The 12,295-nt window shown below is 46.2% G+C and overlaps 3 protein-coding genes across 3 annotated transcripts; all 3 read left to right on the top strand.

Annotated features, from left to right (window-relative positions):
• The first annotated feature begins 1,163 nt into the window (after nt 1-1,163).
• On the top strand, nt 1,164-3,117 carry LOC109587203 (uncharacterized). The gene is made up of 2 exons (XM_020003437.1): nt 1,164-1,406; nt 2,116-3,117. The coding sequence occupies exons 1-2, from the start codon at nt 1,337-1,339 to the stop codon at nt 2,976-2,978; spliced, it is 933 nt and encodes a 310-aa protein (XP_019858996.1). The 5' UTR covers nt 1,164-1,336; the 3' UTR covers nt 2,979-3,117.
• Nucleotides 3,118-5,287: 2,170 nt separating this feature from the next.
• Nucleotides 5,288-5,974, top strand: LOC105314691 (uncharacterized). Its single transcript, XM_011409003.1, has one exon. The coding sequence runs from the start codon at nt 5,288-5,290 to the stop codon at nt 5,972-5,974; it is 687 nt and encodes a 228-aa protein (XP_011407305.1).
• Nucleotides 5,975-7,659: 1,685 nt separating this feature from the next.
• LOC109587202 (uncharacterized) lies at nt 7,660-11,187 on the top strand. The gene is made up of 3 exons (XM_020003436.1): nt 7,660-7,788; nt 7,837-8,133; nt 10,728-11,187. Exons 1-3 carry the CDS (start codon nt 7,713-7,715, stop codon nt 11,114-11,116), a joined length of 762 nt encoding a protein of 253 aa, XP_019858995.1. The 5' UTR covers nt 7,660-7,712; the 3' UTR covers nt 11,117-11,187.
• Nucleotides 11,188-12,295: the final 1,108 nt, after the last annotated feature.

Below are 12,295 nucleotides of genomic sequence, written 5' to 3'. Positions count from 1 at the left end.
ACTTGTTCTTAATAATCAATTATTGTAATAGTATTGTACTTAAGTTCAGCTATGTAACACTCACCAGTAGCAATACTGTGTACATCATTGGTTCCACATTCTATATAAAATACACACACACACACAGTCAATGTTAATACAATCAGTGATATTAACTTACTCTCTTGATCTAACTTGTCAGCTGCAGCATTCTCATTCAAAGATTTAAGAGCATCTGACAGTGAGTCAAAGGTAGCTCCTCCTTTACTGTCAACATTATCAGCTCTGGACGACCACTTGGAGAGACACTCTGTCAAGCATCGAGATACATCACCAGGATGATTCCTTTCAATGGCGTCCAGTGTGTTCTTGTGTAGTCCTAGTGTCAGTCCTAGTTCCTTCCATCTCCTCTGAGGGAAACCACATCTCTTCAACAGATGAAGTACATACGGTTGCTCTAAATAATAATTATTATAGATCTAGCACTTATAATGAATATTACCTACCAATAGTCAAAGGAGAAGAGAAGGAAGAAGGAGAATAATAGTTATTTGTTGCCATTGTTAATCTCGCCCCTTTTGCAAAAAGTAAGGTGGGGCTGGATAAGGGCGTGACTCATTCACTAATTGGGGCGAGCCTGAGCTCGCCCCACTCTAGCTAGACTCTCAGTCACGCCCCGTCTGTCTGTCTGTCTGTATGTCCTCGTACGTCACCCCTATTTATGCGTAGATCTAATACGGTAGACAGATACTATGCATAACCATTGTCATTTAGAGCAATGGTTTAAATGGAGTTAATCAGCAGGGGCCATCCTCGCTTGGGTTGACCGCCCACGTACCCACTGTATGGCGTGGGCAGTGTGCAAACGCAGCAATCCACTTGTACACCCACGCAGTTCAGTTGTGCGCATGCGTGGGAGATCAGCATCATCCAGCATTCTCTCAGGACTACATGCGTGGAAGAAGAGGCTCTGGTTTGCTCTTGTCCTTTTGCTCTCTTCCTCCTCTTCCCACTCGCCTTTCCACCAGTTCTTCACTCAACCGTCTTCTTCAAGGCGACTGCCACTACCTGCTCTCAACCGACGATGTCGACTAGCACAGCTTCTAGTATGGCTGGCAGTAACTCTGGCGCTCCCAACTCCAGTTCTACCACGACCACCACAGCCTCCAGCCCATCCACCCCTTCAGTCTCACCGGCGGGTCTCCAACTTTTAGGTTCGTTGGTGAGGACTATTCTCCGCAATGAGCTTAGCGGTGGGACATCTCCATCCTCCATCCCATCATCCTCGTCTCCCACGGTACCGGCCTCCACAGCCCCGGTATCCGTCGTGAACCCAGTTCTTCTTTCCAGTGTTCCGATGTCTGTCACTACTGCAGGCGGACCAGCTTCCTCCTATCCTTCCCTTCATCCAGCGGGTATTTCATCAGGTACATTCACACATTCACAAGTACTATAATCTATTGGGGGTCGCTGATTGGTGTGTTCCCGCTAGGCCCTTTCTTTCCTTTTCCCCCTCTTACTATGTCATTGCCTCATTAGCAGTTGTTTTAGTAGCCTAGAAATATCCCTTTGAATTTATGCATCCCCAGGTGTCTTCTTAATGGGATGTCCCCGCTAAGCTGGAACTGCTTGGGACACTCCCCCCCCTGCCTCACCCCTCCCCCCCCTCTCTCTCTCTCTCTCTCTCTTTATTATTATCATCATTATTATTATTATTATTATTGTTATTATTATTATTATTATTATTATTATTATTATTATTATTATTATTATTATTACTCTTATTCATCTTGTTTTACCCCTCTTAACCTCTCCTCTCTCCTCTCTTCTTCCTGGGGTGGGGCAATGTCACTGGAGGGTCGCTCCCCTCCATCTCCTCATGTGGGCGCCCCACCGTCCCTACCCCCTTCCTAATACCCTCGGGGGTCCTTCCATGTCGATGGGGACGCTCCCCCTGTGGGCGCACTCACCATGGAGACTGACGCCTTTCATTTCCTTTTCCAAGTTGAGGGGGACGCTCCCCCCCCCCCTTGTGGGTACACCCACTGCTAAGAATGAAGTCGATGGGGACGCTCCCCCTGTGGGCGCACCCACTGCTAAGAATGATGCCTTTTCATTTCCATTCTCCTTTCATAGGTTCCAACCTGCTGTCCTTTATGAGCTCCGCCCCGATCTTCTCGACGGGCAGCCTCCCGAGTACCTCTGGGGCTTCTGAACTAACTGCCCACCAGTCACTCTCCCCCGCAGGGGCATCCCCTTCCTTGGCCACGCTACTGGCTACACCACTGGCCAACCTGGGTCCCTCCAAGACCCCGCCTCTGGTCCTGTCCTCTGCTCTCCCACCTATCCCAGGGAAGGTTGTGGAGTCTATCAGATCAGGTGCCTTCGTGGATTTTCGTGACCTGCTATCCGACAATGTCGCCCTACGCCAGAGGGTCATAGACACCGGACTACTGGGATCGCAATCCCTCCGCCTCAGAGAGATCGGCGACGTGGAGACCTGGCTCTGCTGCTTTTTGGCCTTTGTAGCGGCCAAGGTTGATTGCCGGGAGACGAGAGACCTAATGGCCTACGGCCAGATAATTCTGATGTTGGCTCGTAAGCATGGGGGGTTGGGGTGGCGTGCATACGACGCCCATTTTCGTCAGCTCCAAGGGGCAGGTCACAACCTCCCGTGGACAGAACTGAATCCATCCATGCTGGCCGCAAATGTCCTCCAGGCGGCTGGTCTGTTCTGCTCAATCTGCCAGTCGCATGACCACCGCAAGGAGGACTGTGCCCTGGCCCCTCCCACCACTCCAGCAGACCGACGCCCTCGCCCATACAGACCAAGCGACGAGGTCTGCCGACGGTTCAATAGAACAGCAGGTTGTTCCTCGTCCAATTGCCGATTTACCCACAAATGCTGGTCATGCGGGCTGGCTGATCATGGGGCCTCTGCCTGTAAGGGCAAGCCGGAGAGTAGCAGGACCCGCCCACAGGTCTCCCGCAAAGACTAATTCCTCATTTGGCCACTTCCATAGTCATCATTATCCAATGGACTGTAGCAATATTTAACCCCTTCAGATTCATGCCTTGACTTGGTGCATACACCCACACTTATTATTACTCTGCATACATTTCGGTTTTTTTTTTTTTTTTTTTGTGTTGATTAATTTGTTGATTGATTCCTTCTCAAACTACTATAATAATCTAAATCACACGCACATGTGATGCCTCCCAGAGGTAGACTGCTGGTGGTATGCCGATGTCTTTGATTTGGACCGCTGTCCAACCCCTCCCCTATGCTTGTCCCCCTGGCTCCCCTCTCCCCCCCCCACTCTATTGTGCAGTGGGCTACTGTATATGGGGCAGAATGACTGTTGTCTCCTGTCTTAGGTGGTCGGTACCAATACACACAGGACCTACTAGCCTTGGAGGCGGTCTCATCTACTCCTTTGGTCGAGGGCGTACAAGTCAGGGGGATCCTCCCACTCGCTAGGTGGGACCACTACCTGAGGTCACACCCGGACAAGGAGTATGCCGGGTTCCTCAGGAGGGGGATTGACCAGGGGTTCAAGATCGGCTTCGACCGGTCTCTCAAACTATGTTCACCAAGGAGGAATTATGAATCCTCTACTAACAACCCGGGCCACGCCCAGAGGTACATTACTGAGGAGATTGCTGCTGGACGCCTCAGGCAGGTCCCCCGCAGGGCACCAGTGCACTGGAGCTCCATTGGCTTGACACCCAAAAGCCACCAACCAGGCAAGTTCAGGCTAATCATAGACCTGTCTGCTCCCTCTGGTGCCAGCGTCAATGACGGCATCAGTTCTTCCCTCACATCACTGATCTATCCTAGGGTGGAGAACGCAGTGGAGCTGATAAGAGCTGCAGGCCGCGGTGCCTTCATGGCTAAGCTCGACCTGAAAGCAGCCTACAGACACGTCCCAGTCCACCCAGACGACCAGTCACTACTGGCTATACGGTGGGGTGGGGCTACCTACCTTGACACCGCCCTCCCGTTTGGGCTCAGCTCCGCCCCAAAAATCTTCACAGCAATGGCGGACGGGCTGTCATGGTGCATGATGTGCGAAGGGGTCTCCCACTTTCTACACTACCTGGACGACTTCTTCTTCTGCCCCCCTCAGCATCCGGGCAGATGCCAGCAGTCACTCAGGGTCGCTGTCAACCTCTGCGAGCACCTGGGGTTCCCTGTCGCCCCAGAAAAAGTCGTCGGACCAGCCACTACCTTGGTCTTCCTGGGCATTGAGCTGGACTCGATAAAGATGGAGATGAGGCTCCCCCAAGGGAAGCTAGAACGCCTCCAGGGATCACTGGGCTGGTGGTTGACCCGCGAGTCCGTTACCAAGAAGCAACTACAGTCCATAGTGGGACAATTGTCAGATGCAGCAGTGGTTGTGCGCCCAGGGAGGACTTTTATACGTTCTCTCATTGAGGCCTCTAAGATTCCAAGGAAGCAGGACCACCTGGTTCGCCTTAACCAGGAGTGCCGCGCTGACCTCCAGTGGTGGAACTCCTTCATCCAGAACTGGAACGGGGTTGCTCTCTTCCCGGGTCGCCCCCTACTGGAGACCGTGACATCAGACGCTTCTGGGTCATGGGGTTGTGGAGCACTGTTAGAGGATGGCTCAGCATGGTTTCAGTTCCAATGGCCAGCCCCGTGGAGGGATGCCAATATCGCGACAAAAGAACTATTCCCAGTTGTCTTGGCCGCTGCCTTATGGGGGTCCAGATGGAGAGGTCGGCGGGTCCGATATAGAACCGACAATCAGGCTGTAGTATCCGCCCTAGCCAACTACTCGGCCAAGGACCCGCCCCTAGTACATCTGCTGAGGTCCCTATTCTTCATTGAGGCCTATTTTGATATCGAGCACTCAGTGGTTCACATCCCAGGGGAGGATAATGGGGCTGCAGATGCCCTTTCAAGGGATAAGAGGGTCACATTCTTTTCTCTTCTCCCGCAGGCATCCCCTTACCCAACCCCCATCCCCCAGCCACTAGTGGGCCTTCTGCTGGACAGGTCCCAGTCATGGACATCACCCGGTTGGAAGGACTCGCTAGAGAGCTTTTTGAAGGTGGCCTCTCAACAAGGACAGTGAGTTCTTATTCATCGGCCCAGCGGAGATACCTAGCCTTTTGTGATTCCATGGGCCTACCACCACTCCCCCTCTCAGAGAGAGTCCTATGTCTTTTTGTAGCCTTTCTCAAACATCAAGGACTGGCCCACCAGTCGATTGTGTCATACCTATCGGGCGTGAGAAACCTGGCCGTCGCCGGGGGGGAAACGCCAGAGAAGAGGGACCAAATGCCCCGTCTTCAACTAGTTCTACGAGGGGTGGCTAGAGCCTCATCTCACCACAACGGACGGGCAGCTCGCCTCCCCATCACTGGGACGGTCATGCACCAGCTCGTGGGTGTGTGGTCAGGGCAAGACTTTGAGTCCCGCCTGATATGGGCGGCCATTTGCGTGGGCTACTTTGGGTTCCTGAGGGTGGGGGAGTTCACGGCTACCGACTTGTCCCCAGCAAATATTCTGATGTCGGAGGTAGCCATCAACTCAAGGACTTCCCCCACGGCCATCCGCCTTCGGCTTCGCAAGGCAAAGACAGACCCTTTTGGCAGAGGGGTGGAGATTTTCCTGGGTGTGTCAGGTTCGGGGGTTTGTCCCGTCTCCGCCCTACTTAGTTACTTGGCTATTCGCCCGCTAGGCAACGGTCACCTCTTTATATGGGAGGATGGCAGGCCCCTTACCAGGACAGCCTTTGTGACACGCCTCAGGAGGGGCCTCCAGTCAGCGGGATTTGATATGAGTCGATACTCGGGTCATAGTCTCCGTATCGGGGCGGCTACCTCGGCAGCAGCAGCAGGGGTTCCTGACCACCTCATAAAAATCCTAGGGAGGTGGCAATCAGAGGCGTACCACCTGTACGTGCGTACCCCTAGAGATTCCCTTCTTGGGGTAGCTCGGCTGATCGGGAACACCGTCAGATAGTTGGACTCCATTCGGAGGCGTGATCAGGGGGGGTGGTCACCTCCCATTTGCAGTTACTGGTAAGGACCAAACTGTCTGGTCCCCACTCACATCTACCTGTACACATATGACCTTTCCTCCTCAAGTTGAACTCCGCCTCCCCCCTCCTTTCCCAGTCTATGCACTCCCCCCTTTCACATCTGTCTCCTCCCACACCTGATCTGTTCCTCTTATCAATTATTTGTGCTAGCTATTCCTTTATTTGTGATTATTATTGATCCTATCATAAATATTGAATCATAATAGAGCTAGGCTAGGAGGGAAAGAATCTCGGGTAATAGTGGGCTGTTTGGGCACCACGGAAGCTCTGCCCCCTAGATGATAATCACTGGGTCATCCCCTCCGATGGTCGGCCCCACCCAAAAGCGTGGGTGGGACCACCCCGAAGGATTCCGGATCCTCCCCCCCCTCGGGTGCAGCTCATGCAATTGTAATGAGGGGGTGGGAGGTCAGGGGGGTGTTGTCTGCCCACCAAGCGCCCTTGCGTGGGCGAGGCCCCCCCCCCTGCCTGGGGGACCGGAATGCATCAAAGGCCCAACTAATCAGGGGGGCGGGGCTGAAGTGGGGCCCATTCATTGGCCACACTTCCCTGGGGCAGTGTGGCCACCGTCCCATTATCTAGGTAATCAGCGAGGAGGACGGTGGACCACGGTAGGCAGGTGGACCCGAGGTAAGATTAATTGTCATTTAGAGCAATGGTTTAAATGGAGTTAATCAGCAGGGGCCATCCTCGCTTGGGTTGACCGCCCACGTACCCACTGTATGGCGTGGGCAGTGTGCAAACGCAGCAATCCACTTGTACACCCACGCAGTTCAGTTGTGCGCATGCGTGGGAGATCACCATCATCCAGCATTCTCTCAGGACTACACGCGTGGAAGAAGAGGCTCTGGTTTGCTCATCCACCACCCACCCAACATCTAGTAGGTTTAGGTTTTTCCACTGGGTCCCTTCCCAGTGTGATAGAATGGGCACCACGGAAGCTCTGCCCCCTAGATGATAATCACTGGGTCATCCCCTCCGATGGTCGGCCCCACCCAAAAGCGTGGGTGGGACCACCCCGAAGGATTCCGGATCCTCCCCCCCTCGGGTGCAGCTCATGCAATTGTAATGAGGGGGTGGGAGGTCAGGGGGGTGTTGTCTGCCCACCAAGCGCCCTTGCGTGGGCGAGGCCCCCCCCCTGCCTGGGGGACCGGAATGCATCAAAGGCCCAACTAATCAGGGGGGCGGGGCTGAAGTGGGGCCCATTCATTGGCCACACTTCCCTGGGGCAGTGTGGCCACCGTCCCATTATCTAGGTAATCAGCGAGGAGGACGGTGGACCACGGTAGGCAGGTGGACCCGAGGTAAGATTAACTTCTATTATCTACTCTTGCTGTAACTCTAATATCTATGCATGCATTGATCATCAGGACCACACCCACTGTCCGTTCAAGAGGGGTTAATTTAATACAGCAAAATCATTCCGTTTTTCTAAAAGTGTCCGTATTCCGTATTTTCGGGGGTCCGTTTTTCAGGGGGACTTTTGTACAGCAACCAGTAGGAAGGGCGTTTCGTTGTACAGCTGCTGTCCGTAAGTCAAAGGTGTCCGTAATTCAGGAGTGTCCGTAGGGAGGGGTTCCACTGTAATCTACATGGATGACAACTTATGGGCGTTCACCATTTCAGGTGAAACGCCCTCCGACTCCGAGCTAGCCTACGATGTCTACGTCTGCTGCTTCTTCTTCGTCTTCCTCTGCTTCTCCTGATTTTGTGAACGTTTGTGACAAAGAACTAGGTATTCAACTTTTGATTTAAAAAATCAACTATCATTAATTCTTAATAGATATCAATGACTTTCATGATGTTTATGATAAAGTCAGACCACTCTCAGCTCATTGGGAACAGATTGCTATTTCATTGCGTCTCAGAATAGATACTATCAAGGAAATACAAGCTATAAACTTTAGTGGGAAGGCTCTGTCATGTCTATCTAAAGTTCTAGAGCACTGGTTAAAGAAAGAGTATGATTACGAGCGCTATGGTGTTCCTTGTTGGAGGAGAGTGTGTGTAGCTGTTAAAGGAGGAGGTGATCCAGCATTAGCAGAAGATATAGCTCGTACACATCTTCATAGTTCAAAAGGTCAGTTTCATTCAACAGACAGTCTACTATTAGATGCATGTATGTCGTGTCATAATTCAGTGGCAGATCTATGGGGGGGCCAGGGGGGCAATGCCCCCCCAAAAATTTTCTGGAGTAATATAAACTTTGGTTTACCTGTATAAACTGTGAAGCAGCTGCAGTACTGGACTATGTAAACAATCTTTAAACCACAAAGGGGTTCATTTTAGCAGGCTTAGTCTTCATAATTTTTACTTCCCCAAAAGTTTTGCACAAGCTTAGTTGACCACACCCCCTAATTACCCCTCCCATCTCACAATTGCCCCCCCAAAAATTAAATCCTAGATCCGCCCCTGTGTCATATACATGTAATATCTTGACCGTATGTATCAGATATTTTTTAAAAGCGACAACAAAATGAATGCCTACCAAAAGTGACAGCAACAAGAGTAGAAATGAAAGCTTTGTCATGCACAGTGTTGAGAGATTGGCTTGAGTAGGCTTTTTTGAAAGAACCTCAAAGAAATCTCTATAATTATGATTTACACATTAATGATCAAGTTGTATGGGTGTGGGTTTACTTTAGCCTCGTTGCCCAGACCCTTTCATATTTCTAGCGAGAGTAAGCTCACTTCATTTGGTCTACTGTTCATACAGATCTATTTGTATTTATTTTTTAATTATGCATGATACATGTACATGTACTAAAATTAATATTTTGTAAGTTGTGTTATAATAAGGCCTAAGGTCACATTTAGACCAACTTAGGTTTTTAATTAAGCAGAGACATTTGAGCATGCCTTCAATTAAAACAGGAAGTTTGATATGGCACTAAAACACAAGATGAAAAGGCATGTAAATGTGAACAAAAATAAATTAGCATACCAAAGTAAGTAAAATGATAAATTCGAACAAAAATGCAGCTAGATTTATGCAAACGTACAGCTCAAAATGTTTGCAAGTAATTTAAGGTAAAGCTGATGTAATGTAAGTGAGGCCTTAAGGCTGGTTTATAATATGACATTAGGCCAGCATACCATAATTTTTTAAATTAAAAGTGTTTGCGATTTGACCTTTTGAATTTTGACACATGCTTTCTGCTAGAATAGAACCAAATCCTATTCCAGCATCAACGTAACATCAGAGTTAGCATAATATTATAAACCAGCTTTCAGTATTGATGAAACCTTGTATTCATGACCCTGTTTAAGTTCACAATTTTAAGGGATTAAAAAAGGTCACGTTTAACTACTCTACTTTTTATTTTAAAATGGGAACTTTTAGTTGCAGATACACTGCCGATACAATGTTTTTTTACATTGAAAATGAATACTTATCCTTTATTTAAGCTAAAAATGCTGAGTCTTTGTAAATGAATGGCTAAAATAGTAAAATCTAAGCAAAATGCAATTGAATCTATACAGGGTTGATGGATAATCATTTGTTTGCAGAGCATATCCTTGATATACTGTATGGTTGATTGGTTGGTAGTTTTTGAGTGCAAAATATTTTGTGTTTTCTCTTAAAAGCTAATGTTTGTGGGTACAAATATTTGTGGCTGGCTGTTAGTAAATTCTTTTCCCTTGCATCTACAACACTAGCTTCCAATACATGGGTTATAGCAGAATATGGAGTAATAGACAAACACTGTGGCTCCTCCACTGGCTTTTAGAGCTCTGCATGGCCTGTTAATTAGTTTTTTATGTGTATCTGGTAGGAGTTGGTCATTTGTCAAAAAAATTTGTGGAACCACGAAATTAATAAAAATTAATTATTTATTACCCCACGAAGTTTACCAGCTGTACTGTAGCTTGAGCCTGGAGGAATCAGACTCCAGATTTTGTTTATTGAAACTTGCCTTTGAGGGATATTCCTTCATATGACTTAAAGAGATCATGGCTTAAAGTGCATTTGTCTTTTAAGCAACTTTTTTATATTAAAAAAGTTGTTCTGTTTAGACCTTACAAATTACGGTATTGTATAGTGGTTTAATAAAATTTTGTGAATTTGTTCAGATTTGTTGGTATAAATTTTTGCAAATGTTACCTTCTGCAGCCATTTTCCTAGTGTGCCACACCTTTTCTGTGGAATTTAATTTTGTGAATTTAATGAAAATACAAAATTTATTTCCAATGAAATATAACCCCTATACAGTATCTGTGATATTTTTTGTGCTTATGTTAGATAAAAGCATTTTATCATAGCAATTTTAATTGACTGATATTAATGTTTATAGTGCATGGGTGCATGAAAGGCAATGCCTGTTACAGGTCAATTGTTTGTGGTTTTATGTTGATAGCAAAAGGCTGCTATGTGACCCTGACCCTTTTATTTTTCGAACAGGTGTTCTGTGTGAGGCTGGCACTCAAGCACTATGTTACCATTAACACAGTTCCTTGTGCTATCTAAGAAATGCAGCACTCAAGAGAGTACATGTACTTGGCTTTGCCTCGTGTATTTCCAATGAAACCGTACTTTAACTAATACTAGCATGCAAATTTTGTGATTTATATAGGAGTTTCTCATGCATGTATAATTTCCTAGAGCATTGCCATGTCCACAAATGCATTCATACATACATGCTATAGAAAGGCCTATAACATTTTACTTTTTAGAGACATTTGATTATGAAAAGGGTTTAGGCGGAAAGCAGCAGTATTTACAAGATGAATTTAAAATGTTGATTCAATTAACAGAGGAATCCTTCAAATCAGGTGATCTTCCAGATATTATAAATTACCTCCAAACACAAACGATGTCATTTGGTCCTAACAAGAAAACAGCTAAAGAAATTAGAGAAGAGTTTGAACATATATCAACAATACCAGAATTGTTTGCTGTACTACAAGACAAATATGTATCGTGGTTTGACTATACATTAATGAAAAAGCTTGTTGGAGTTTTTCTACCCAAAATTCATTTATTAAAGATGACATGGACATCATATGAAGAGAAGTTAAAGGATTATTTTGTTAATAGTAGCAATGGTAGTGATCACAACTAATTTTATTCATTGATGTGCTACATTTACATTGTGTAAAAATATGCAAATATTTTTTCATATTATGCCATTAAGCCACTGTCTATGTCCTACTCCAGTGTGTAAGGTCCTAACTTGTTTATTTAATAAAATGAGATAGTCTAGATAATTGTTTGATGGTAATCTACTAAGAGATAAAGAGAGGGAGAGAAGCTTTCTACACAATGAATTTAGAGACAAAGACTATGGAATTACTGAGGGGTCTGTGCAAGGAAAAATCTGGTACCATGCATGCACGGCTTAATACTGAAAAATCTAGAAATCCCAAACAAAATTTGAGCCTGTGTCAGACACCTCGAATTCATTAATTCACAGTAATCCAGAAAATCCTATAACAATTAGTCAATTATCCAAAAATCCAAGCAGTAATCCAAAAAATTCAATCATGAATTATTCATCATCCCATGGTTTTTTCCAAAAAATGGCTCCGAAATCACCCCAAATTTTTATTACATTTTCTGATACACATTGATGTCCTTGTGCTGTGTAGAAAGTTTGAGCTGATTTCAACTTCATTTTTTCAAGTTACGGCCATTTTAAAAAATTAGCCAAAATCTGAAAAATACCCAAGGCTATAGCCCATGGTTTTTTTCTAAAAAATGGCTCCAAAATCACCCTAAATTTTTATTACATTTTCTGATGCATATTGATGTCCTTATGCTGTGTAGAAAGTTTGAGCTGATTCCGACAACAAAATCCCAAGTTATGACCATCGGAAAAAAGGCCACAATTACACATGATTAGTTGATTACCACACTTAAGTTCAGTACTACAGTTTCAAATAAATTTCATAATTTTACTAATCCCTCCTCTCTTCTCATAGATTACAGTCCTAAAATGTTACAACATACATTCTGTACCTGCTTCACTGTCTACAGGGACTTCCTTTGGGTGGGTACTAACAGAGGGACCATATCAATGTTGAATATTGTATTATAAACTTAAAAGAGAGATAGAGAGAAGGGGAGATACAAAAGAACAGGAACACACTAGGAAAAGATACCAGGGGACAAAAGCAAAAACATCACTATATATACTAGTCTGTGGTTAACTATGTAAACAATAATGACTACAATAATCACAATAACTATAAATCATTTTATTTACAACACTCCTCCTTGATTGATAGTCATGGATGATTTA

The sequence above is a fragment of the Amphimedon queenslandica genome, unplaced genomic scaffold, assembly GCF_000090795.2.
Source record: "Amphimedon queenslandica unplaced genomic scaffold, v1.1 AMPQUscaffold_12657, whole genome shotgun sequence".
NCBI lineage: Eukaryota > Metazoa > Porifera > Demospongiae > Haplosclerida > Niphatidae > Amphimedon > Amphimedon queenslandica.
The sequence above is the reverse complement of the archived record's forward strand: the minus strand, read 5'-3'. Positions and strand labels throughout refer to the sequence as shown.

Coding starts and splice junctions, on each gene's coding strand:
- LOC109587202 (XM_020003436.1), top strand. CDS start 7,713: ATGTCTACGTCTGCTGCTTCTTCTTCGTCTTCCTCTGCTTCTCCTGAT. Junction 7,789..7,836: donor CGTTTGTGACAAAGAACTAG/GTATTCAACTTT, acceptor AATTCTTAATAG/ATATCAATGACTTTCATGAT. Junction 8,134..10,727: donor ACATCTTCATAGTTCAAAAG/GTCAGTTTCATT, acceptor TTTACTTTTTAG/AGACATTTGATTATGAAAAG.
- LOC109587203 (XM_020003437.1), top strand. CDS start 1,337: ATGTCTGTCACTACTGCAGGCGGACCAGCTTCCTCCTATCCTTCCCTT. Junction 1,407..2,115: donor TCCAGCGGGTATTTCATCAG/GTACATTCACAC, acceptor CTCCTTTCATAG/GTTCCAACCTGCTGTCCTTT.
- LOC105314691 (XM_011409003.1), top strand. CDS start 5,288: ATGCCCCGTCTTCAACTAGTTCTACGAGGGGTGGCTAGAGCCTCATCT.